The sequence below is a fragment of the Lynx canadensis genome, chromosome C2, assembly GCF_007474595.2.
Source record: "Lynx canadensis isolate LIC74 chromosome C2, mLynCan4.pri.v2, whole genome shotgun sequence".
NCBI classification, from domain to species: Eukaryota; Metazoa; Chordata; class Mammalia; order Carnivora; family Felidae; genus Lynx; species Lynx canadensis.
Genome location: NC_044311.2, coordinates 98,630,736 through 98,655,512, shown reverse-complemented (window position 1 = coordinate 98,655,512; position 24,777 = coordinate 98,630,736). Strand labels below are relative to the sequence as shown.

General features: G+C 40.3%; 1 protein-coding gene and 2 long non-coding RNA genes across 7 annotated transcripts in view; 1 reads left to right on the top strand and 2 right to left on the bottom strand.

Annotated features, from left to right (window-relative positions):
* Positions 1–14: 14 nt before the first annotated feature.
* Positions 15–24,777, bottom strand: part of CCDC191 (coiled-coil domain containing 191) — a 90,058-nt gene continuing 65,295 nt past the window's right edge. For 2 of the 5 annotated variants that reach the window (XM_030328831.1, XM_030328833.1), the window contains exons 14-17: positions 21,458–21,601; positions 16,130–16,282; positions 15,465–15,610; positions 15–1,510 (exon numbers count right to left, since the gene is read on the bottom strand). In XM_030328831.1, coding sequence (XP_030184691.1) covers positions 1,366–1,510; positions 15,465–15,610; positions 16,130–16,282; positions 21,458–21,601 — 588 coding nt within the window. In that variant the 3' untranslated portion in view covers positions 15–1,365. Of the gene's footprint in view, positions 1,511–15,464; positions 15,611–16,129; positions 16,283–21,457; positions 21,602–24,777 lie in introns of those variants that run through there. The other 3 variants (XM_030328832.1, XM_030328835.1, XM_030328836.1) reach the window with 2 other exon arrangements.
* On the bottom strand, positions 3,565–9,917 carry LOC116738312. The gene is made up of 3 exons (XR_004344094.1): positions 9,906–9,917; positions 4,845–4,851; positions 3,565–3,751 (listed from the first exon to the last, which is right to left on the bottom strand). It is a non-coding gene; the product is annotated as an uncharacterized LOC116738312 (long non-coding RNA).
* Positions 4,244–23,870, top strand: LOC115523141. Its single transcript, XR_003971653.1, has 4 exons — positions 4,244–4,865; positions 19,893–20,063; positions 21,596–21,763; positions 22,635–23,870. It is a non-coding gene; the product is annotated as an uncharacterized LOC115523141 (long non-coding RNA).

Here is a 24,777-nt window from a genome sequence, read left to right as displayed (position 1 = left end):
CATCTGGGTGCTAATGGTCACCAGGGTTCTGTGCTGCACCACACACAAGGGTGGTGGAGGGTGATTTGGATGGAAAGAGATTAAGCACGAGTTCGTTTCAGTCCCACTTTCTTTGGTGCCTCTTGGTCTTAAAAAGAGTTTTTAGCTGACACCTGCATACTCACATGAAAGGATGTGTGGGGACAGGGACTCTGTAGGAGAAATAAAGTTCGGTCGAGGGCGTTTTGTCAGTTCTGAGTAAATCCTCACATGTGTTCCGGAGACAAAGGATGGGGGTGGCTGTGCCGGTGGCACAACAGCACGTCCCTTCTAGGGAGCGAGAGACAACAGCGGTTTCTTGAACAGCAAACGCGGTTTTATTTTACCAGCTTAAAATTTCCAGTTACCAAACAACAGTAGTGACCTTGGAGCTGCAAGGGGCCTTCTGGTTTTACTGGGTGCCCTTCTCTAGTATACTTAGATTTGTTACAGTAAACCTGTTGTTTGTGAGGAAGTGTTTTTTTCTAGCACGTAATTCAGACAGTCCACAGGAGAGCATTTTTCAGTGTTCATAGTCTTCTGCACCTTAAAGGTAAATCCGCCTTTGAATCAGAGAGAAGTATCTCCGTACGTGGATCAAACTGAACTGAAGACTAGAAGACAGACCTGGTGTATTACCTAGAAGCCGCAGCTGTGAGCATGAACACACACGTTAACAAACTTCCGGACTGCTTCTGATGGAGCCGTTGGCTTTTGGAATCCCCTTCACGCTGGTCAGGATGCTCCAAAGGGAGGGATCTCCGATGCCGCAGTTTCTCTGAAATGAGGGTCCACTGCCGGCCCTTTGCCACAGCTGCATGGAAGTCCGTCTGATACGTGCTTTTCCATCAGGGGTGGGCAGAAGGATGGGGCCTCGCAGCATGTCTGTTGCTGATGCTGACCTTCTAGATAACTGAGCACCTGTGACTCCTTTTCCAAATACTCACTACCTTTAATTTCTATCGAAGGTACATTTGTCAACGACCAATGTTAAACCATAAGGACACGTTTTCCTTCAAAGACTCAGGCAAGCAAACACTTGTCCCCTTTTAAAGTTTATGATGCTAAAAATATATAGGATACACTTGAACAGTTGAACTTTAGACTGTTCTTCTGAATGCTCCTGCTGTGATAAATGCTTTAATGAATTAGCAATCCAAGAAGAGTCAAAGAAGGAAGTTAAAATTCCCCAGATAATTCCTCCAGTCCAAGAAGTATTTGACAGAACACAAAGCAGGCATATGCACATATGTGCGGATGGCCATCCCACACGCTGCACTGCGCGTGCACACCGTCTCCCAAGGACTCCTGGGACACGAGGGCCTGCGTCTGCTGCTGCCACAGGAGTCACGGTGGTGCGGGCATCTGGAAGTCTGGGAGAATTTCAGCTACCTTCCTGCGGAGTTGCTTTCGCCTTTCTTCTTTTATTCTTTCCTCTTTCATAGAGTTTGCAAACTTCTTCCACGTCTGAAATGTGATCCAGAGAATCCTCCTTTAAAAATGAAAAGTAAAAAAAGGTAAAACACCAAGGGAAAAGTTTACTTTCCATCAGTAGAAGAAGAATTCTTTGAATAAAATGTTATATAAGAAATACGGAGATCAGAATCGGAATTCAGACAGTGAGAAGTGCTATGAAGAAAATTAAGCAGTGAAACAGGATGGAGTGACTGATGGGTTTTTATTTTTCATCCAGGGATCAGGGAAACCCTCTCTGAGGTGACATTTGAGTGGAGCACCCAGTGGCCTCTGAAAATGCAGGCCATGAGACATTCCGGGTGATGTGGTCACAGCCTGCACCTTGTACTCAAGACAGAACCAGTGGACCGAGGGCTCCAGCAGCCAAACACCTCAAGGCAAAGATGCTGGAAACGCAAGTGCAGTACCACAGTCACAGACTGAGTCCCAGGCACTTAGACGTATGGGCATACTTCATTTTATTGCATTTCACAGATAGTGCATTTTTTATAAACTGAAGGTTTATGGCAGCAACCCTGCACTGAGCCAAGTCAGTCGGCTCTGCTTTTCCAATAGCATTTACTTATACTTCGTGTTTCTATGGTGCATGTTGGTTATTCTCACAACATTTCAGGCATTTTCATTATCACAGTATTTGTTATGGTGATCTGGGATCAGTGACCTTTGATACTAACATTGTAACTGGGGCACCACAACCCATGCACAGACAAGGCGGCACACTTAAGTGATAAATGTGCGTGTTCTGACTGCTCGACTAGCCGTTTCCCCATCCCTCTCCTTCACCTCAGGCCTCCCTATTCCATGAGACACAACAATATTGAAATGAGGTCAGTTAATAACTGGCCTCCATGTGTTCAAGTGAAAGGAAGAGTCGCATGCCTCTCACTGCAAATCAGAAGCTAGAAATGATTAAGCTTAGTGAGGAAGGCACGTCTAAAGCCAAGAGAAGCCAAAAGCTAGGCGCCTTTTGCCAAATAGCCAAGTTGTGAATGCAAAGGAAAAGTTCTTGAAATTAAGATGCTTTTCCAGTGAACACGGGAATACTAGGAAACCAAAACAGCCTTATTGCTGATACAAGAAAGTCTGACTAGTCTGGATAGAAGATCACACCAACCATGACATTCTCTTCAGCCAAAGCTTAAGCCACAATAAGGCCCTAACTCAATTCTAGTTAGGCTGACAAGGATGAGGAAGCTGCAGAAGAAAAGTTGGAAGCTAGCAGAAGGTGGTTCCTGAGGTTTAAGGGGAAAATCCTCTCCATGACATAAAAGTGCACAGTGAAGCAGCAGGTGCTGATGTAGAAGCTGTAGGAGGTTATCTGGAAGGTCTAGCTCAGATCAGTCATGAAGGTGGTAGCCATGCTAAACAACAGATTTTCAACGTAGATAAAACAGTCTCATTTTGGAAGAAGACACCATCCAGGATTTTCTTAGAGGAAGTCAGTGCCTGGCTTCAGAGCTTCAAAGCACAGGCTGACTCTCTCGTTAGGAGATAAGGCAAGTGGTGACTTGAAGTTGAAGCCAGTGCTCACTGACCATTCCAAGAACCCTAGGGCCTGTAAGAATTCTGCTAAATCCACTCTGCCTGTGCTCTGTAAATGGGACAACGAAGCCTGGACGGCAGCACATCTGTTAACAGCATGGTTTACTGAATATTTTAAACTCACTGTTGAGATCTATTGCTCAGAAAAAAAGATTCCTGGCAAGATATGACTGCTGACAATGCACTTGGTCGCCCAAGAGCTCTGAAGGAGACGGACAATGAGACTAATGTTTTCATACCTCTTAACACAACATCCATTCTGCAGCCCATAGATCAAGGAATAATTTTGACTTTCACATCTTATTACCTAAGAAATATATTTCTTAGGGGCGCCTGGGTGGCTCAGTCGGGTTGAGGATCCAACTCTTGATTTTGGCTCAGGTCATGATCCTAGGGTTGTGGGATCAAGCCCCGCATCGGGCTCTGTGCTGAGTGTGAAACCTTCTTAAGATTCTCCCTCTCCCCCTGCCCCTTCCACTTTCTCTCTCTAAAATAAAAACCAAAAAATAAACATTTCTTAGGGCTGTACCTGCCATAGATAGTGATTCCTCTGATGGATCTGGACAAAGTAAATTAACCTTCTGGAAAGGAGTCACTATTCTAGAGGTCATTAAGAACATTTGTGATTCACGGGAAGAGATCAAAATATCAGCATTTGCAGGAGTTTGGTAGAAGCTGATTCCAACCCTCTTGGGTGACTTTGTGGGGTTCAAGACTTGAGTGGAGGAAGTAACTGCAGATCGGGTAGAAACAGCAAGAGAACTAGAATCACAAGTGGAGCCTGAAGATGGGACTGAATTGCTGCCATCTCATATAACGCTTTAATGGATGAGGAGTTGCTTCTTATGGATAAGCAGAGAAAGTGGTTTCTTGAGATGGGATCTATCCCTGTAAAGATTCCAAGAAGACTGTTGAAATAACAAAGGATTTGGAATAAGACATAAACTTCGTTGATAAAGCAGTGGCAGGGGATCAGAAGATCGACCCCAATTAAAAAAAAATTTTTTTTAATGCTTACTTATTTTTGAGAGAGAGTGCGCGTGAGCTGCGGAGTTGCAGAGAGAGGGAGACACAGAATCTGAAGCAGGCTCCAGGCTCTGAGCTGTCAGCACAGAGCCCAGCGCAGGGCTCAAACTCCCAAACCGTGAGATCAGGACCTGAGCTGAAGTCAGATGCTCAACTGACTGAGCCATCGACCCCAATTTTAAAAGAAGTTCTGTGGGTAAAATGTTATCAAACAGCATCATGTGCCACAGAGGAAATTGGGAGGGGAAGAGTCAGTTGATGCAGCAAACTTCACTGTTGTCTTAAGAAATTGCTACAGCCACCCCGGCCTTCACCAACCACCACCCTGATCAGTCAGCAATCATTAACATTGAGGCAGTTCCTCTACCAGGGAAAAGATTATGACTCCCTAAAAGCTCAGATGATGGTCAGCCTTTTTTAGCAATAAAGTATTTTTAAATAAGGTATGTACATTTTTTTGAAGACATAGAATTCTATTGCATATTTAATAGTTACAGTGTAAACATAACTTTTAGAAGTACTGGGAAACTAAAAAATTCATTTGACTCATTGTGATATTTGCTTTATTGCAGTGGCCTAGAATGGAACCCACAGGATCTCTGAGGTGTGTCTGTATATAGTTTAAAAAGGCCACTGGTAACATCACCTCCAGTAACAAAAACAGCCTTGAATTTCAGTTGAGAAAAGATTACCCTGATGTCAATTTCTGGAATCACAGTTTTGGAGGGTCACATGTTGCAGCTAGGGAGACCTGCAGTGGCCTTTTAGGATAACGCAACTACCTGCACACTGGGAATGAGAAGGTAAGCCAGATGGTCTCCGCCCACACAGGGAGTTAACCTGGTGAACAGATCAGTGCAGTGAGGAGCTACCATGGTGCAGATAAGCACAGGGTACTCACCAGTCTTGTGGTGAGGAGCATCTGAAATTTTTGAAAGAGAATGAACGGAGTTTTTGTCAGACAAAAGGCTTTTCTAGAAGACGGCATGTCTTGAGTAAAGACAAAGAGGCAAGAACAGCATGGTGTGTAGAAGGAATTACAAATAGAGTTATGTTGTGGAAACAAAAATGCAGAGTAGCTGAGTTTATATTTTCACAACTAGAGGCATAGATGGGATTTATTCTGGCTTCTTGACTCTGTCACAAAACCCTAGAAGGCATCACAGTCCCCATTAGTTCCGTGGCTGATAGTTATTTGCTCTTTCTGATATTGGTGATTTTTGTTGGTGGAAGTTAAGCACAAAAAGGCTTCAAGGAGTGCAGCTACATTTGCTTTCTTCCTTCTCCTATCCAGTCCTCCATCTACTGTCCTCAGCTGTCTGGCCACCCAGGCCTCGACCCTGTCTTCCGACTCTTACCTCTGTTCACATCTTTCTCCTGGCTCCCCTCCCCCTTTCTGACTTGTACATTTTATCTCCTACTGTTCTGCCCTAATGGAAATGGTCTGCCCCCTCGAGAAAAATCTTCCTAGACTATCTTTGCCTGCATTTATTTTTCTTTCCTCTGAACTCCTCTTACAGCACATGGTCACAATCATTGGTTTGGCACTTATTTATGGTCTGTATGTAAGCATGTATCTATCTACTCTTCATTTTCTGCTGAATTATGGGAGCCAGACACCATGTTATTAGGCATTTTTTATGCTTGGCAAGTATGTCTTGATAGATGACATGTGCATGTATTGTGTTAACAAATGTGTTGTGAGTCACCAACATAAGAATTCTTAACGTGAGGTCCACGATTCTTTGACATTTTGTGTAACATTGTATGAGATGTGCATATGCCCATTTCTGGGGGTGTAGTAGGTCTGTGACTGTTATTCCTATGAAGGGGCCTATCATTCCAAAATGCTTCAGAGCTATAGTACTGAGGCAATATCAGAAATATAAGTACTTCTCTGTCACTTGTTACAGTCTTTGTTTTAAAGTTTATTTTGGGCGCTTGGGTGGCTCAGTCAGCTAAGCATCTGACTCTTGATTTCAGCTCAGGTCATGATCTCACGGTTCATGAGTTTGAGCCCCATGCTGGGCTCTGTGCTGACAGCACATAGCCTGCTTAGGACTCTCTCTCTCCTCCTCTCTCTACCCCTCCCCAGTTTGTGCTCTCTCTCTTTCTCTCTCAAAATAAATAAACAACAAAAAATAAACTATATTTTGTCTGCTGTAAGTATCGCTACCCTGGCTTTCTTTTCACTTCCATTTGCATGATAAATGTTTCTCCACCCCCTCATTTTCAATCTGCAAGTGTCTTTAGGTCTGAAATGAGTCTCTTAAAGGCAGCATATAGATAGGTCTTGCTTTTTTATCCATTCCATCCTAGGTCTTTTGATTAGAGCACTTAGCCCATTACATTAAAAGTAATTATGGATAAGTATGTACTTATTGCCATTTTGTTACTTGTTTCATGGTTATTTTTGCAGTTCTTCTCTGCTCCTTTCTTCTCTTGCTCTCCTCTCATGGTGTACTGGCTTTCTTTAGTGACATACTTGGATTCATTTCTCTTTCTTTTTTGCATATCTATTACCAGGTATCGATTTGTGGTTACTGTTAGGTTTATATATAACATCTTCTGCATATAGCAGTCTGTATTAAATTGATGGTCACTGAAGTTTAGAATCCATTCTAAAAGCATTAAATTTAAAAAATAAAAATAAGGGGAACCTGGGTGGCTCGGTCGGTTAAGCATCCAGCTTCAGCTCAGATCATCTCATGGGTCCTGAGTTCAAGCCCCACATCGAGCTCTGTGCTGAGGGCTCAGAGCCTGGAGCCTGCTTCTGATTCTGTGTCTCACTCTCTCTGTACCCCTCCCCCATTCATACTCTGTCTCTCTCAAAAATAAACATTAAAAAGAATAAAAGTAAAAAAAAAAATAAAAGTACTAAATTTTTATCTACTCCACCTTGGTTTAGGTATATTGTGTCATACTTTACATTTTTTAATTTTGTGAATCTCTTGACCAATTTTTTAAAAATGATTATTTTTGAGAAAGAACATGAGTGGGAGAGGGGCAGAGAGAGAGGGAGACAGGATCTGAAGCAGGCTCTGTGCTGACAGCAGAACGCCTGCTGCGAGGCTTGAACTCACGAACCATGAGATCATGACCTCAGCTGAAATTGGATGCTTAACTGACTGAGCCATCCAGGTGCCTGTCTTGACTGATTTTTAGAGATATGCTTAATTTTACTGCTTTCGTGCTTCCTGCTTTTCTTACTCCTGCTTATGGTCTTTCCTTTCCACTCAAAGAGTTCCCTTTAACAGTTCTTGTAGGGCTGGTTTAGTGGTGATGAACTTCTTTAATTTTTGTTTTGGTCTGGGAAACTCTATCTCTCCCATTCTGAATGATGGCCTTGTTGGATAGAATATTGGTAGTTGTAGATTTTTTTCCTTTTACCACTTTGAATGTATCATACCACTCCCTTCTGGTCTGCAATACTTCTGCTAAAAGATCAGCTGATAGCCTTATGGGGTTTTCCTTGAATGTAACTTTTCTTTTGCTGATTTTAAAACTCTCTTTATCACTACTCTTTGCCATTTTAATTACCATGTGTTATGGCAGAGACAAAGAAGCGTACTACCTAATCATAAAGGGAACAATCCAACAAGAAGATAAAACAATTAATTATGCACTCAACAAGAGAACACCTAAATACATAAAGCAGCTAATAACAAACATAAAGGAAGTAATCAATAGTAATACAATAATAGTAGGGGACCTTAACACCCCCCACTTTTATCAATGGATAGATCATCCAAACAGAAAATCAAAGAAACAATAGCTTGGAATGACATATTGGACCAGATGGATCTAACAGATATATTCAGAACATTCCATCCTAAAACAGCAGAATACATATTCTTTTCAAGTGTACATGGAACATTCTCCAGAGCAGATCAGATGTTAGGCCACAAACCAAGTCTCAACAAATTCAAAAAGATCAAAGTCATACCATGCATCTTTTCTGACCACAACGCCATGAAATTAGAAATCCACCACATGAGAAAATCTGGAAAGACCACAAATACATGGAGGTTAAATAACATGCTACTAAACAATGAAAGAGTCAATGAAGAAATAAAACAGGAAGTCAAAAAATACATGGAGGCAAATGAAAATGAAAATAGAATGGTTCAAAATGTTTGGGATGTAGCCAGAGCTGTTCTGAGAGGGAAGTTTATACAGCACAGACGTACTTCAAAAAGCAAGAAAAATCTCAAATAAACAACGTAACCTTACACATAAGGGAGCTACAACAAGAAGAACAAACAAAGCCCAAACCAGAAGGAAATAAGAAAGGCTAGAGCAGAAATAAATGACATAGAAACTAAAACACAAAACAAAAACACAAGAAACAACACAACAGAACACATCAGTGAAACCAGGAGATCATTCTTTGAAAAGATCAACAAAATTGATAAACCATTACCCAGGCTCATTAAAAAAAAAAAAAAAAAAAAGAGGACTCAAAATCAGAAATGAAAGAGGAGAAATAACAACCAATAGCACAGAAATACAAAGGATTATAATACTATGAAAAACCATATGCCACCAAATTGGACAACCTAGAAGAAATGTGTAAATTCCTAGAAACATAGAAAATTTGAACAGACCAGTTACCAGCAATGAAATTGTATCAGTAAAAAACTCCCAACAAACAAATGTCCAGGACCAGACAAACTCACAGGTGAGTTTGACCAAACATTTAAAGAGGAGTTGATAACCTATTCTTCTCAAACTATTCCAAAAAATAGTAGAGGAAAGAAAGCTTCCAAATTCATTTTATGAGGCCAGTATTAAACACATACCAAAACAAGATAAATACAATACAAAAAAAGAGAACTAAAGGCCAATCTCTGATGAACATGAATACAAAAATCCTCAAAATACTAGCAAACTGAATCCAACAATACATTAAAACAAACATTCACCACAATCAAGTGGTATTTATTCCAGTGATGCAAGGGTGGTTCAATATGTGCAAATCAGTGTGATACATCATATCACTAAGAGAAAGGATAAAAACCATATGATCATTTTGGTAGATGCAGAGAAAGCACTTGACAAAGTATGACATTCATTCATGATAAAAACCCTCAACAAAGTAGGTTTAGAGGGAACATACTTCAACGTAATAAAGGCCGTATATGGAAAACCCACAAATAACATACTCAGTGGTGAAACACTGAGAGCTTTTCCCTTAAGATCAGGAAATAAGAGAAGGATGTCCATTCTCACCATTTTTGTTCAACATAATATTGTTGAACACAGCAATCAGTCAAGAAAAAGCAATCAGTCACAGCAATCAGATAAGAAAAAGAAATAAAAAACATCAAAATTGGTAAGGAAGAAGTAAAACTTTCACTATTTGAAGATGATTGATACTATCTATAGAAAACCCTCAAGACCCGACCAAAAAACTAGAACTGATAAATGAATTTATTAAGGTCACAGGATACAAATTCAATATACAGAAATCCATTGCATCTCTATACACTGACAATGAAGTAGCAGAAAGAAATTAAGAAAACAATCCCATTTACAAGTGCACCAAAAATAATAAAATACCTAGGAATAAACTAAGGAAGTGAAAGACCTGTACTCTGAAAACTAAACATGCATGAAAGAAATTGAAGATTACACAAATGGAAAGATATTCCATGTTTATGAATTGGGAGAACAAAACAGATTTAATGCAATCCCTATCAAAATACCAACAGCATTTTTCACAAAACTGGAACAGATAATCCAAAAATTTGTATAGAACCACAAAAGACTGAGTAGCCAAAGCAGTCTTGAAAAAGAAGAACAAAACTGAAGGTATCACAATCCCAGATTTCAAAATATACTACAAAGCTGTGGTAATCAAAACAGAATGGAACTGGCACAAAAATAGACACACAGATCAATGGAACAAAATAGAGAACTCAGAAATAAACCCATGATTATATGGGCAGTTAATCTTCAACAAAGGAGGCAAGAATATACAATGGCAAAAAGTCTCTTCAATAAACATATTGGGTAAACTGGACAGTTTATGCAAAAGAAAGAAACTGGACCACTTTCTTACACCATACACAAAAATTCAACAGGGATTAAAGACCTAAATGTTGAGTCCTGAAACCATGAAAATCCTAGAAGAGAGCACAGGCAGTAATTTCTTGGATATCAGCCATAGCAATATTTTTCTAGATATGTCTCCTAAGGCAAGGGAAACAAAAGCAAAAAGAAACTACTGGGACTACATCAAAATAAAAAGCTTCTGCAAAGAAAACAATCAACAAAACAAAAAGAAAACTTATTGAATGGAGAAGATATTTGTAAATGATATATCAAATAAGGGGTTAGTACCCAAAATATATAAAGAACTTATACAATTACACACACACACACACACACACACACAAACAATCCAATTTAAAAATGGGCAGAAGACATGAAAGACATATTTCTCCAAAGAAGACATACAGATGGCAAACTGGCACATTAAAAGATGCTCAGCATCACTCATTATCAGGAAAATGCAATTCAAACCACAATGAAATATCACCTCACACCTGTCAGAATGGCTAAAATTGAAAACCCAAGAAACAACAAATATGGGCGAGGATGTAGAGAAAAAAGGAACCCTTGTGCACTGTTGGGAATGCAAACTAGTGTAACCACTGGAAACAGTATGGAGGTTCTTACCACAATTGAAAACGGAACTACCTTATGATCTAGTAATTCCACTACTGGGTATTTACCAAAAGTGTGAAAACACTAATTTGAAATTATATGCACCCCTATGTTTATTGCAGCATTATTTACAATAGCCACAGTATGGGGGCACCTGGGTGGCTCAGTTGGTTAAGCGTCCGACTTTGGCTCTGGTCATCATCTCACGGTTCGTGGGTTCAAGCCCCGTGTTGGGCTCTGTGCCGACAGCTCAGAGCCTGGAACTGCTTCAGATTCTGTGTCTCCCTCTCTCTCTGCCCCTCCCCCATTCATGCTCTGTTTCTGTCTCAAAAATAAAGAAACATAAAAAAATTAAAAAAAAAACAATAGCCACATTATGGAAGCAACACAAGTGTCCATCAATAGATGAATAGAGAAGATGTGGTATATATATGATGAAATATTTATGAAGGCCATAAAAAAGAATGAAATCTTGCCATTTGCAACAACATGGATGGATCTAGAGGGTATAATGCTAAGTGAAATAAGTCAGAGAAAGACAAATACCACGATTTCACTTACATGTGGAAAACAAAACAAAGAAAAAAGGAGACAAACAGCTCCCTCCTGCAGGCTCTTAAATATAAAGCACTGGTGGTTACCAGAGGGGAGAGGGGTATGGGAATGGATAGGGGTCAGGTGAAGGGGATTAAGGGTGCACTTATTGTTTTGAGCCCTGAGTAATGTATAGAATTGTTGAATCACTATATTGTACATCTGAAACTAACACTATATGTTAATTATACTGGAATTAAAAGAAAATGAAACAATGAGGATAACAATAATTGCTTAATCATGGAGATGTCATTTATCCAATGCCATCACATATGTAAAACAAATAGAATAGTATCTATAGTATAAAAATATAAATATATACCAGTTCATCTGAGAGGCACTGGACAGGCATACAGCTGAGCTCTAACTGCAGAACTACACAGGAAGTAGTGATAATGAGACACTTAGGTCAGGCTGACATCCCCACCAAGTATAAAATTCCAGATTTATAAAATTAGAAATCTATATGTAATTATAAAGTAATATATTGAGAAGTGATACAGATATATAAGATTACACCTCATGCTCTTATTAGGATCATCTGACAGAATTACTGCAACTTTAAGGTGAGGCCTCACACTTACAAATGTCTCTCTTTCCTTCTCTTTCACCCACAGCTTTTCTAGACAATATTCTTTCATTCATATAACATTGAATAAGAACTTTGAATATCAGCTTGTTAAAGGTCCTTTTAAAAGACCCGTGACTAAATTACAGTGTCATTCCTGTAAGAAAATCCGTTCATTTATGTACCAAGTATCTACTGTGCACCCGTGTACTGGGCATTGTCACACACTGAAAACACAGTAGTGAGCCAGATGTGGCCCTTCCACTGCTGGAAGGGACAGACAATAAATGTGTAAACAATAAATTATGTAATTTCAGAGAGTCTCAAGTGCTGTGAAGAAAACAGGGCATGTCAGTGGATAGACAGGAGATGGGGTGGTCAGGGAGGTGCATTGATCCAGGTCATGTGAAAGCTGTGCAAACTGTGAAGCAGACGTGAGGTTTGTCTGAGGAACACCAGGAGGCCACTGGGGCTGGTGCCCGGGGAATGGAGCAAAGAGCGAAGCCATGAATTTTCCACGATGCTTTTATATCAAATAGACACTGGTCGAGAATTTATTTCTTGTTGAATGTGTGGATTCCCACATAGATTTCATAACTGAATATTCAGTGAATAGGACCACTATTTCACTACTATATTTTATAGTTTACATTGAATTAGATTGAATTAGAAAACTGGGGAAGGAGATGGATATAGCAAGAAGAGAATGGTTTGGAGTCAGAAAGCCTGAATCAGAGGCCAGGCTCCACCATTTGTTATTTGTGTGCCTTGGGCAGTTTACCTACCTGCTTGTAGCTTCAGTCTCCTTGCCTGAAAAGGGAAACACTGACACTGTACCCCACCCTCTGGTGTGTGCGAAAGCCCTCTCTTAGCTGTCCTGTGCGGCCGCCCCAATAAGTCTCTCAGTCTGTACATGGCAGCCGAGAAACAGAAAGAAAAGTGGACAAACAAGATGTTTAATAACAACACATTAATAATGACAGTAAACAAAACATAGCTATTATTTGGGGCTAAGCATGCACTAAGTGAGGTACTGTGTTAGCCTGTTTAGTCTTCTCAACAACTCCCTAAGATTGGTTCTGTTGTTATTCTCATTTTACAAACAGGGAATGAGGAGGCTTCAAAAGGTTATTTATCCAGGGTCACATGAGGAAACTTCAACCTTCAAACTGAAGTGTTTATTCAAAGGCAAATCCTCTGAGTACCCTTTCTCATTGCTTACTTTTATTTTAGTTTAGTTTAGTTTAGTTTATTTATCTATTAGTCTTTTATTTATTTTTGAGAGAGAGAGAGAGAGAATGCGAGCAGGGGAGGAACAGAGAGAGAGGAAGACTCCAAAGAGTCTCCAAAGAGAGAGGAAGAATCCAAAGCAGGCTCTGTGCTGGGGCACTTGGGTGGCTCAGTCGGTTAAGCATCCGACTTCAAGTCAGGTCATGATCTTGCAGCTTGTGAGTTCGAGCCCCACGTTGGGCTCTGTGCTGATGGCTCAGAGCCTGGAGCCTGCTTTGGATTCTGTCTCCCTAACTCTCTGCTCCTCCCCTGTTCACGCTCTGTCTCTCCCTTTCTCTCAAAAATAAAGGTCAAAAAAAAATTAAATGTTCAAAGCAGGCTCCGTGCTGTCAGCACAGAGCCTGACTTGGGGCTCAAACTCATGAACCACGAGATCATGACATGAGCTGAAGCCGGACGTTTAACCGACCGAGCCACCCAGGCGCCCCTCTTTGCTTATTTTATTTTAGACAAAATTAGAATCAACTTACTGAGGTTTTCCCAGCCCACAGATTTCAGTAACCTGTAAATTAAACAAGGGTGAGCAGGCTTTGTTGGTGGTGGGCACCCTAGCAGCAACAAGATAGGAACACTTTTATAAAAACCAGACACTCACATAGGCACATACACACAAATGAAAACAAAGCAACCAAAAATGAATCTGGGTGTAATGAGGAAAGGGTCACTTTCCTACCTACACAACAATCTTGCCACCTCAGAGCTTGGAGATATATGCCCACCACATTATGCTCATAAGCAATGACAACCGATCACCAAAACATAGGTCATTTATTTACTCTCAAAGGGAAGTATGTAATGAAATTTAGAACATTTCTGTCCAAAATGCCTAAAAGTAGAAAACCAAGAAAAAACTTACATAGAATAGCTTATTCTGCAAGGACACTGGATTAAATGAAACATCACTGTATTATAAAAATATGGCAATGTGATTTCACTTATATAAAGTTCCAAACCAGGCAACATGAAATTATAGCCTTGAAGGCTTCATCCTTAGGTCAAAGGGAAAAGAAACACAAGGATGTGCTTGTTTTTTTTTTTTTTTTTTTTTTAATTTTTTTTCAATGTTTATTTTTGAGAGAAAGAAAGATGGAGCGAGAGCAGGGGAGGGGCAGAGAGAGAGGGAGACACAGAATCCGAAGCAGGCTCCAGCCTCCCAGCTGTCAGCACAGAGCCCGACGTGGGGCTCAAACTCATGGATGGTAAGATCATGACCTAAGCTGAAGTCGGATGCTCAACCGATTGAGCCACTCAGGTGCCCCAGGATGTGCTCATTATTTAAAAGTCAGGAGAGTAGTTTACCTTTAGGAGGGAAGGGCAGGGCTTGCAATTAGGAAGTTGCCCGTGGGGATTTGTAGGGGCCAGCAATGTCCTGTTTCTTGACCTGAGTGATGGTGACACGAGTGTCCAATTCACAGTAATTCAGTAGGCTGTATTTGTATGATTGATTTAAGCACACTTTTCTATATTTGTGTTATATTTCACAATAAATGTTAAAATAATTGAACTTAAAAGATAAACCTATATGACTAATAAAGTATACGATACATTTTGCTCAGGTGTGTTTCATGGATTTCCTATCATTTTATCCTCTGGGAAGCCCCTGTGAGGTAGAGAGGTGGAGAGGGCAGGCATCCTCCTCCTCATTTTAAGATTGGGACCCTGGAGCTCTAGGAGTTCACTGCCTTGCCTTCATCCCTGTAGTCAGTGGGCAAGCTAGGACTCTCACCCTTCTCTGGTATCTTCGAGTGTCCAGCTCTCCTAGCCCCCACCTCATCTTTCAGACATATTCTGGGCATAGAATATACTCCAGAGCAGGGGTGCCTGGGTGGCTTAGCCGGTTAAGTATCTGACTCTTAATTTTAGCTCAGGTCATGATCTTAGGGTGGTGAGATGGATCCCTATGTCAGGCTCCATGCTGAGTGTGGAATGTGCTTAAGATTCTCTCTCCCTCTCTCTCTGCCTCCCTCCAACTCGTGTCTTGATTGCTGTTTTTCTCTCTATAAAACACACACAAAAAAAAGGGTGGGGGGGCTCCTGGGTGGCTCCTGAGTGTCCGACTCTTGATTTAGGCTCAGGGCACGATCTCACCATTCCTGAGATCGAGTCCCACATCAGTCGGGCTCCATGCTGTCAATGTGGAGCCTGCTTGGGATTCTGTCTCTCTCTGCCCCTTCCCCACTCATGTTCTCTCTCTCAAAATAAATAAATAAACATAAAACAATATATTGCAGAGCAGCTGTGAAGTCTGAGTGAATTTTCTCAGAAATCAGAACCTCACCTGTCACTATGTTCCACCGCAATCTTGTGCTTGCTCTGGGAATCAGTCTTGGCCTCCCTGACCACATTAAACCAGGCCCTGAACATCTTCTTCTGAAGAAAATGTACACACAGTTTTCGTATGTCTTCCTCCAGTTCGGTCATGTACTAGGGATGAGGACAGGAATAACAGTGAGACAAATAATATCATAAAGAATTGGAACAAATAAGCAGTACAAAAGAGAATTGAAGCAAACACAAAACAAAGGAAGAAAGGACACTGGAGGCAGAAGGAGAAAAAGACAACATGGCAGCCAAGATAATATCCTCTGCAATGTATTAAACAATAATGGAACCAGAGGTGTAGAAACAATTATAAGCCTGGGACGGGGGTAGGGTTCTAGTAAAATCACTTGAGCAATTATGGGACAAGAAACAAGAAATGAGTATAAAAACAAAAGCTGATGTAATGATACATTACACTTTATAAACAGCTTATGAAACTGTGAAATGTTTTATACTAAGAATTGATTTGACATTTTCATATTCATTTCAAAGCAAGGAACTGAATTGACTATTCTATATTCTTGAAAAAACAATGATTATGGACATCTGGATTGCATCTGATTTTCTTACATGGGACTGAGCAGGGACATGTATTTAAAGCTTCCTTCCCTGTGGCCTTACCTGTAGCCAGCTCCGGATAACTCTCCTAAGCAATATCTGGCAATAAAATTGATCAGCCCAGGCTGTCTTCCTAGCCAGGCTTTCCTGACTATACTGGAGCCAAGACAACAGGCATTTCCTCTGTAGAGCCAAAGAGTGATGTTCTTCTGCCACCTGGAGAAGTTTTTAAATGAGAAAAGGAAATTATTCCTTATATGGTTAATCATTTAAGAAAGCACAAATCACCTTAGCAAACGATGCTATAAAACACCTGTAGGTAGTTGTAGAGGTAAGAATACTAAGGACATTCAGACTATGTCCTAAGAGCTTTGACTACTGACCCTTTTTTATGGGGGTTTTAGATTCACATCATGTATAGCCTTTCAGCGATGACTCCCTAAAGACCACAGTGACTGGCTGGTTATTAGGGAAATGGAATGAACCTCCAAAGCCATATTTCACTTGCACCGAGTTTTGAAGTGAGTAGCTGACATTCTCAGTTTGTTCTCCTGGAGCTTAGACAGCAACTCCATAATAAACTTCTCTAGTATGTACTTAACCACCATCTAACTGAAGAAATGCCAATACTTTCAATTAGTTTTATAGTATGAGCTGTCACCAGAATTGAAATTTAGACATTATCAATAAACCACAAAAACATTTGATAGGAAAATAACATGATGAATAATTTAATGTCTTACCAACTTAAAAGGTTCAGAGCATCATTCTATCAAAACAAACATGTAACTCAGAGTTTATGGGTTTTAAAAGGTAACTGTTACATTCTTTTAAGAGGCAGGAGGGAAAAATCCTTCTCTCTCAATCCTGTCCAGACAATTAGAAATTTTCCCAAGCCTTGTCTAGCTATCCAGCACTGTGAATGATCCAAGCGAATCTCCTAACAGTCATATTTCTTGGTCAAAATAACCATCCAGGAGGCCATTGTGGCCCTTGAGACCACTGCCTGTCCTCACTCATCCTGGCCTGGGAGCCGAAAGGCAAGGGGAGCCTCCTATTCTCCCTGATTTTTATTCTCTGGGAAAACAGAGAACCAAGAAGAAAAAGATTATCAGAAAATCCCATGGAAATTCTGAAAATGGATGTTGGAATAAATAGCATATAGCATATATGAGTTTAAGGGAAAAGCTAAATAACCCTTATGAAAACATGTTACAAACAAGCCAGGAACTGTTGAACTGGACCTTTCTTTTTTCTATCTCTTCTGGAAGCCAACTCTGATGGGTAAAGAAGCAACCCTTCCTTTTACTGTCCTCCAGAACTTTTTCTTTTACTTCATTTTACTTTTTTTTTTTTTTTTTAATTTTTTTTTTTTAACGTTTATTTATTTTTGGGACAGAGAGAGACAGAGCATGAACGGGGGAGGGGCAGAGAGAGAGGGAGACACAGAATCGGAAACAGGCTCCAGGCTCCGAGCCATCAGCCCAGAGCCCGACGCGGGGCTCGAACTCACAGACCGCGAGATCGTGACCTGGCTGAAGTCGGACGCTTAACCGGCTGCGCCACCCAGGCGCCCCTCATTTTACTTTTTAAGTTTCAACTGGTGGTTGTTGTCTACACAAATACTCTGATTCTTACACAGTTCAAAGGAATGCCAGACCTGGGCAGGGTTTCTGGCAGAAACGGGTGCCACACTTTAGCTTTGTAACCAATGTGCTGTGTAACTTAGAGCATGTCCGCTCTCCTAAGGCTCAGTTCTCTTATTACATATTGAAAGAGATGGAGAGGACTGCTAATGCTCTAAAATTCTACTGTCTTGTTGTGATAGACTGAATAATGGCCCCTCAGGAACAGTCGTGGCCTGATTCCTGGAAATATGTTACCTTACATTGTAAAAGGGATTTTGCAAATGTGATTAAGTGAAGAATCTTAAAATGTGATTAAGTGAAGGATCTTAAACGAGATTATCCTGGATTATGTGGGAGAGCCCTAAATGTAATTCTAAGTATCCTTGTCAGAGAGAGGTTGGGGGGGAGAGGGGTCAGTATCAGGACATGTGACATGAAAGCAAGAGAGAAGAGTGATTTGAGGAGGGGGCAGCAGAATGCAGGTGGCTGCTAGAAGGTGAAAAAGGCAAGGAAACAGATACCCCTTGGAACCACCAGAAGGAACGTGCCTTTGCCCTGCAAGTCTGATTTTAAGATAATAAATATGGGTTGTTTTAAGCCACTAAAGTTGTGGTAATTTGTTGTACCAACAATAGGAAGCTAATACTCTTGTCATAAGCTGCAGAGATGATTCCTAAAATGTGGTGCTCAGACCACTCAATTTCCTGGGCTACTTTTAAAAAATGCAGATTCCCTGACACATATACCAGCCCACAACTCAGTCCTACTGAGAATACCTGGAGGGGGCACCAGGGAATGTTCATTTTTAGAAGTTCTCCAGAGGAAAAGAAAACAGGTTTTATGAACAGAAAAGTTTGGAAATACTGGTTTCAGAACTGTTTTCCTATTTTTATTTTAATTGGGCTTTTCTATTTTTATTTATTTTTTAATTATTTATTTTTAAATTTATATCCAAGTTAGTTAGCATATAGTGCAACAATGATTTCAGGAGTAGATTCTTTAATGCCCCTTATCCATTTAGCCCATCCCCCCTCCCACAACCCCTCCAGAAACCCTCTGTTTGTTCTCCATATTTAAGAGTCTCTTATGTTTTGTCCTCTTGTTTTTATATTATTCATTTATTATCACTATTATTTTTAATAATCTATTTAGGGATTTTCTATTTTTAAAGCCTATAATTATCCTTTTGAACTCAAACTCCTATTTTTATATTCTAATAAATTAAAAAAAAATTAATTTGGGGGCACCTAGGTGGCTCAGTTGGTTAAGCATCCAACTTCCACTCAGGTTATGATCTCACAGTTTATGAGTTTGGGGCTTTGTGCTGACAGCTCAGAGCTTGGAGCCTGCTTCAGATTCTGTGTCTCCCTATCTCTCTCTCTGCCCTTCCCCTATTTGTGCTCTCTCTCTCAAAAATAATAAACTTTTTTTAAAGTTTATTTATTAATTTTGAGAGAGAGAGACAGTGCAAGTGGAGGAGGGGCAGAGAGGGAGCGAGAGAGAATCCCAAGCAGGCTCTACACTGGCAGCACAGAGCCTGACATGGGGCTTGAACTCATGAAACTGAGATCATGACCTGAGCTGAAACTAAGAGTCAGATGCTTAACCAACTGAGCCACCCAGGCGCCCCAATAAATAAACTTAAAAAAATTTTTTTTCATTTGGTTATTCACCCATAGATTCAATTTCAATTTCATTTCAAAATCTTATACCTTATTTTTAAAATTTTTTAAAAATTTTAATGTCTATTTTTGAGAGAGAGAGAGAGACAGAGCATGAGCGGGACAGGAACAGAGAGAGAGAGAGGGAGACACAAAATCTGAAGCAGGGCTCCAGGCTCTGAGCTGTCAGCACAGAGCCCGATGCAGGGCTCAAACCCACAGACTGTGAGATCATGACCTGAGCTGAAGTCAGACGCTTAACTGACTGAGCCACCCAGGAGCCTCCAAGATGTTTAGTTTAGTAAAAAATTAGGACAAAAGAAGAGCTTATAAAAATATAAGAGTGAGTCTTTCCACTCCCTGTCTACTTTTTCTTTGCGTATTAATAATTGAAAATCTCCCCAAAATATACAAAATCCAGGTAAAACAAAACTAGAAATTCAATTGGATAGCAAACTATCAGATATAACCAACTTATAATTTGGTAGTATATTGTAAGAAGCAAATTTCAATTCGAATTTCAAATTTCATTTCCAGATTCATTCATTCAGAAGACCAGGGAGTCAGCCCTCTTATCTCATTACAAGAAAAAGCCAAAGCAAAAAGCAATGGCTTAGGGCACAGATGGATCCTCTTGCCCTCAGGCCTGATCACCACAAACTGACTTCATCAGCAGGTCTGGAATACTCAACAGTTCCAGAACCACTGGTAAGGAGGCTGAGTGCAAAAAATCAGGGACAGAGAAAAGACAGTGGGAAGGACATTTTGGGAAGGTAGAAAGAAAGTGTGAAAGGAAGAGAACAAAGAGAATGAAGAATGAATAGATTAGGTAGGGAGGAAAAAAACAGCCTAAGTCATGTGCACAGAGGTATAACTCACAGCATTACTCAGTTTTGTGGGACTCTTATTATATTTGGTTTTCATAATCAAAAATGCTAGTTTTACTTTTCAGTATTAACCTGGCCAAATGTGTAAGTAAGAGTGGTCATAACTAGTATAGATTACTGTGCTTATTATTAGACAGCATTTTGAAAATAACATTTTATCCATTTTGAGTTTCTGATCATTTAGTTTAGAATGTCCTGCCCTATGTAGTGGGTAAATTTGAAGTTTAATGTTATTTGATTTTATGTATTTCTGTGTGGCAGAGTAGATTATTGTCCCTATAATAGGATTATACACCCATACTTTTTGTGTGTCATATCATAGTGCCTCCCAATGAAGTAGGAACCTTTTTCTCCCATAATGACCTTGAGTTTGGCTCTGGTACTTACTTTGGCCAATGAAATGTTAGTGGATGTGATACAAGCAGAGGCTTTGTATTGGTGTACATATTTGGGTTTAGTCTTGGTACCTCAGACATCTACCAGGTAAAAGCATGGCCTAAATTACTGCTGAAGCCAGAAAGAGGCTTTGGAGAGATCTGAATGTAATCCACAACTGGGCCACAGACATGTGAGTAAGAAATAAGCCACTGATTATTGAGGGCTGTTTGTTATGCAGTTTTATTGAAGTAGAAACCTGACTAATATTCCTTATGGTAGTCATTTTCTCTTTATTAAAAACATGGCTAAAATTGAGAAAGGCCTCTCTTTATCTTACTTGGAAAGTCTTTAATAAAAAACATTTACTAATTTTGGGGCAGCTGGGTGGCTCAGTTGAGTGCCTGACTCTTGATTTTGGCTCAGGTCCGATCCCAGGGTTGTGGGATCGAGCTCTGCTTTGGGTTCTATGCTGAGCATGAAGCCTGCTTGGGATGCATGCATTCATTCATTCATTCATTCTCTCTCTCTCTCTCTCTCTCTCTCTCTCTCTCTCCCTCCCCCCCTCCCCCACTCCCTCTCTAAAACTAAAAACAAAACAAAACAAACAAACCTCACTTTGTTTCCAACTTACCCAATTACAGAAATCTTCCTCCATCTTTGATGACCAAATCTGAGCTCTTATCCCAAATAAAGAAATACATATACTCAAATAGTAGGTCTGGAATAATATTTCTGGCTTTTAAACACCAAATAAACAATCCTAATTGGGGGTGTATTCTATTTGAAAATTCTGTTTATTCATTTTGTAATTTTGGGAGGAAGCTCGTGACACTATACCTGAATGTTTTGCTTGCTTTGCATTCTCAATCTTTTCCAAGGCTCCATGCCTTTTTTTCTTTGCAACACTCTTTCATAATGTTCTTTAGCTGCTGCTTCCAGCTGTTGGTTCCTCTTAATTCTCTTCTGCTTCTCTAGTTCTTTCTGGGAAAAATTAAAAAGTAAAACTGCTGAGGAAGGACCAAGATGGTGACCTAGGAGGTCCTGGACTTCCCTCTTCCCTTGGATGCACTCAGTGTATAGCCACAGATGGAGCATTTCCCTCTAAAAGAAGTCCAGAAACTAGCTGAGCGACTTCCATATCAGGTAAATGAGAGAATACCCACATCAAAGTGGGTAGGAAAGGCTGAAACACATTCTTGACTGAACCCCATCCCTGGCACTGCACCATACAACAGGAAGGGAACTCCCAACTCCGAACTTCTCTCTGAGGAATGAAGGGTTTGGACTGCACATCTAGTATTTCAACTTTAAAAACAACCAACCCAAAGGAAGGGCCCCTAAAACAACTGGCTCTGAAAGCCAGTGGAGCCTGTGTCCATGAGATACACAAAACCAAGAAATGGTTCTTAATGGATGTGTGAGCACTCCCTACAGCCATCCCCGTGGGGCTCAGCTCTGAGAGAGCAGGCAAAAACGCCCATCTCCCAGTATTTCCCTGAAAGAGTTTGATGGCATACTTTATAAGCTAATTCCTGAGGGTCCAGTTTCTAATTTAGCACACATTCAGGGGTTGGCTATAGTCTTCCCCAGAGACTGAAGTTGTCTGATGGGGCCTTCCCCTGTCCTCTCCCTCTAACTCACTCCAGTGATAAAACAAGACCACCAGCATGTCTCTGGAAGGAGTGTGGATACAATCTGGTTACCCAACATTTATGACAACCACCTGAGGGATGGGACCCTGGTTTGCCCGGCTCTGAAAGCCAATGGAGCTTATATTCACAGGTCCTATAGGACTGTAACAAAGAAGCAGTTTTTAAATGGGTTTAGAAGCATCCCTCTCCCCCTGTGGCTACACACCTGGGCTCAGTGCAGAGGGAGCAGGCAAAGACACATCTTATAGTTTCTCTCAAAGGGGCTTAGTTACCTACATTTCCAGCTGCTGCCTGAGGGTACAGTTTTTAATCAGCTTGCATCCAGGTGCTGACTGAGATTCTCCCCTTTGGAACACTGACAGGTCTTGGTACAGGCTCAACTACTGGGAACTAAGAACAAAGGCAGCAGACTGAATGATCACAGAGGTCTGAGAGACAACCAAGAACCTGGGCCAAGCTGACAAGGTTCATCTCCTACATAAGACCACTCTGTTAAGACTAGGAGAGGTGGCTGCTTTATCTAATGTGCAGAGACCAAGAGCTTCAAGAAAAATAGAAAAACGGGAATATCTTTCAAACAAAGGAACAAGATGAATCTCCAGAAAGCAATCTTAATGAAATAAGTGACTTGCCTAATAGTTCAAAACAGTGGTTGTACAGATTCTTACTGAGGTCAGGAGAGCAATGTATGAGGAAAGACAGAATTTCTCCAAGAGATACAAAATATATTTAAAGAACAACCCCAAACATAAATCATACGGCTGAAGAATACAATAACTGAACTGAAAAAATTCAATAGAGGGGTTCAATAGTAGACTATATCAGGCAGAAGAAAGGATCAGCCAACATAAAGACAGAGCAAAGAATCGCTTAAGGCACTAATGGTACACCATCACAGGTACAAATATGTCCATTATACAGGTTCGAGAAGAAAGGAGCAGAAAGCTTTTTGAAAGAAATACTGGCTGAAAACTTCCCTCAGCTGGGGAGATAAACAGACATACACATCCAGGAAGCCCAAAGAATACCAAACAAAATGAATCTAAAGAGACACACACACCAAAACACATAATTAAACTGTCAGAAGTTAAAAGACAAGGAGAGGATCTTAAAAGCATCAAGAGAAGAACAACTTGTTACATATAAGAGCACTCCCATAAGACAGTCAGCCAGTTTTTCAGCCAGAAATCTAGCAGGCCAGAGATAGTGGGATGATGTATTCAAAGTGTGAAAGAAAAAAACTGCCAAACAAGAATCCTCTACCTGGCAAAGGTGTCCTTCAGAATTGAAGGAGAGATAAAAGAGTTTTACAAACAAAAGCTGAAAAGAGTTCATTACGATAGCCCAGCCTTACAAGAAGTGTTAAAGGGACTTCTTCAAGTTGAAGTGAAGGACACTAATTAGTAACATGAAAACATATTAAATTATAAAACAATAAAATTTACTGGTAAAGGTGTGTGTGTGTGTGTGTGTGTGTGTGTGTGTGGTTTAATCCAGAATACTCTAATATTGTAATGGTGGTGGGTGAATCACTTATAACTCCAGTATAAAGGTCAGAAGACAAAAGTATTAAAAATAACTATAGCGATAATTTGTTAATTAAGAATTACAGAATATTAAGAATTATAGAATTATAGAATATTAAGAATTATAGAATATTAAGAATTATAGAATATTAAGAATTGTAAATTGTGACATCAACACAAACTGGGAGCGAGAGTATAAAAATGTAGAAGTTTGTATACAAACTTATCAGCTTAAAACAGACGATTATAACTATAAGATGTTTTATGTCAGCCTTATAACCAAAAAGTATAAACCTATAGTAAGTACACAAAAAAAGATAGAGAAAGGAATCAAAGCATTCCACTACAGAGGATCATTAAATTACAAAAGAAGAAAGCAAGAGAGGAAGAAAGGAATAAAGGAACTACAAAACTACAATAAACAATATGGCAAGAGTAAGTCCACACCTATCATTTACTTTATTTATTTTTTTAAGTTTATTTATTTTGAGAGCGCATGAGCAGGGGAGGGGCAGAGAGAGAATCCCAAGTAGGCTCCACACTGTCAGTGCAGAGCCCAATGTGGGGCTTGAACTCACAAACCGTGATATCATGACCTGAGCTGAAGTTGGATGCTTAAGTGACTGAGCCACCCACCCGGGTGCCCCTTATCAATTACCTTAAAATGAACACAGACTGCAGTGCCTGGGTGGCTCAGTTAAGCATCTGACTCTTAATTTCAGTTCAGGTCATGATCTCAGGGTTATGAGATTGAGCCCTGTGTCAGGCTCTATGCTGAGCGTAGAGCCTGCTTAAGATTCTCTCTCTCTTTCTCGCTGCCCCTCCCCCACTTGCACTCTCTCTAAAACAAACAAACAAAAACCTAAATGCACACAGACTAAATTGTCCAATTAAAAGCCATACAGTGGCTGAATGGATTAAAAAAACCCAGGACCCAACCATCTGCTGCCTGGGAGAGGCTCAATTCAGCTGTAAGGAC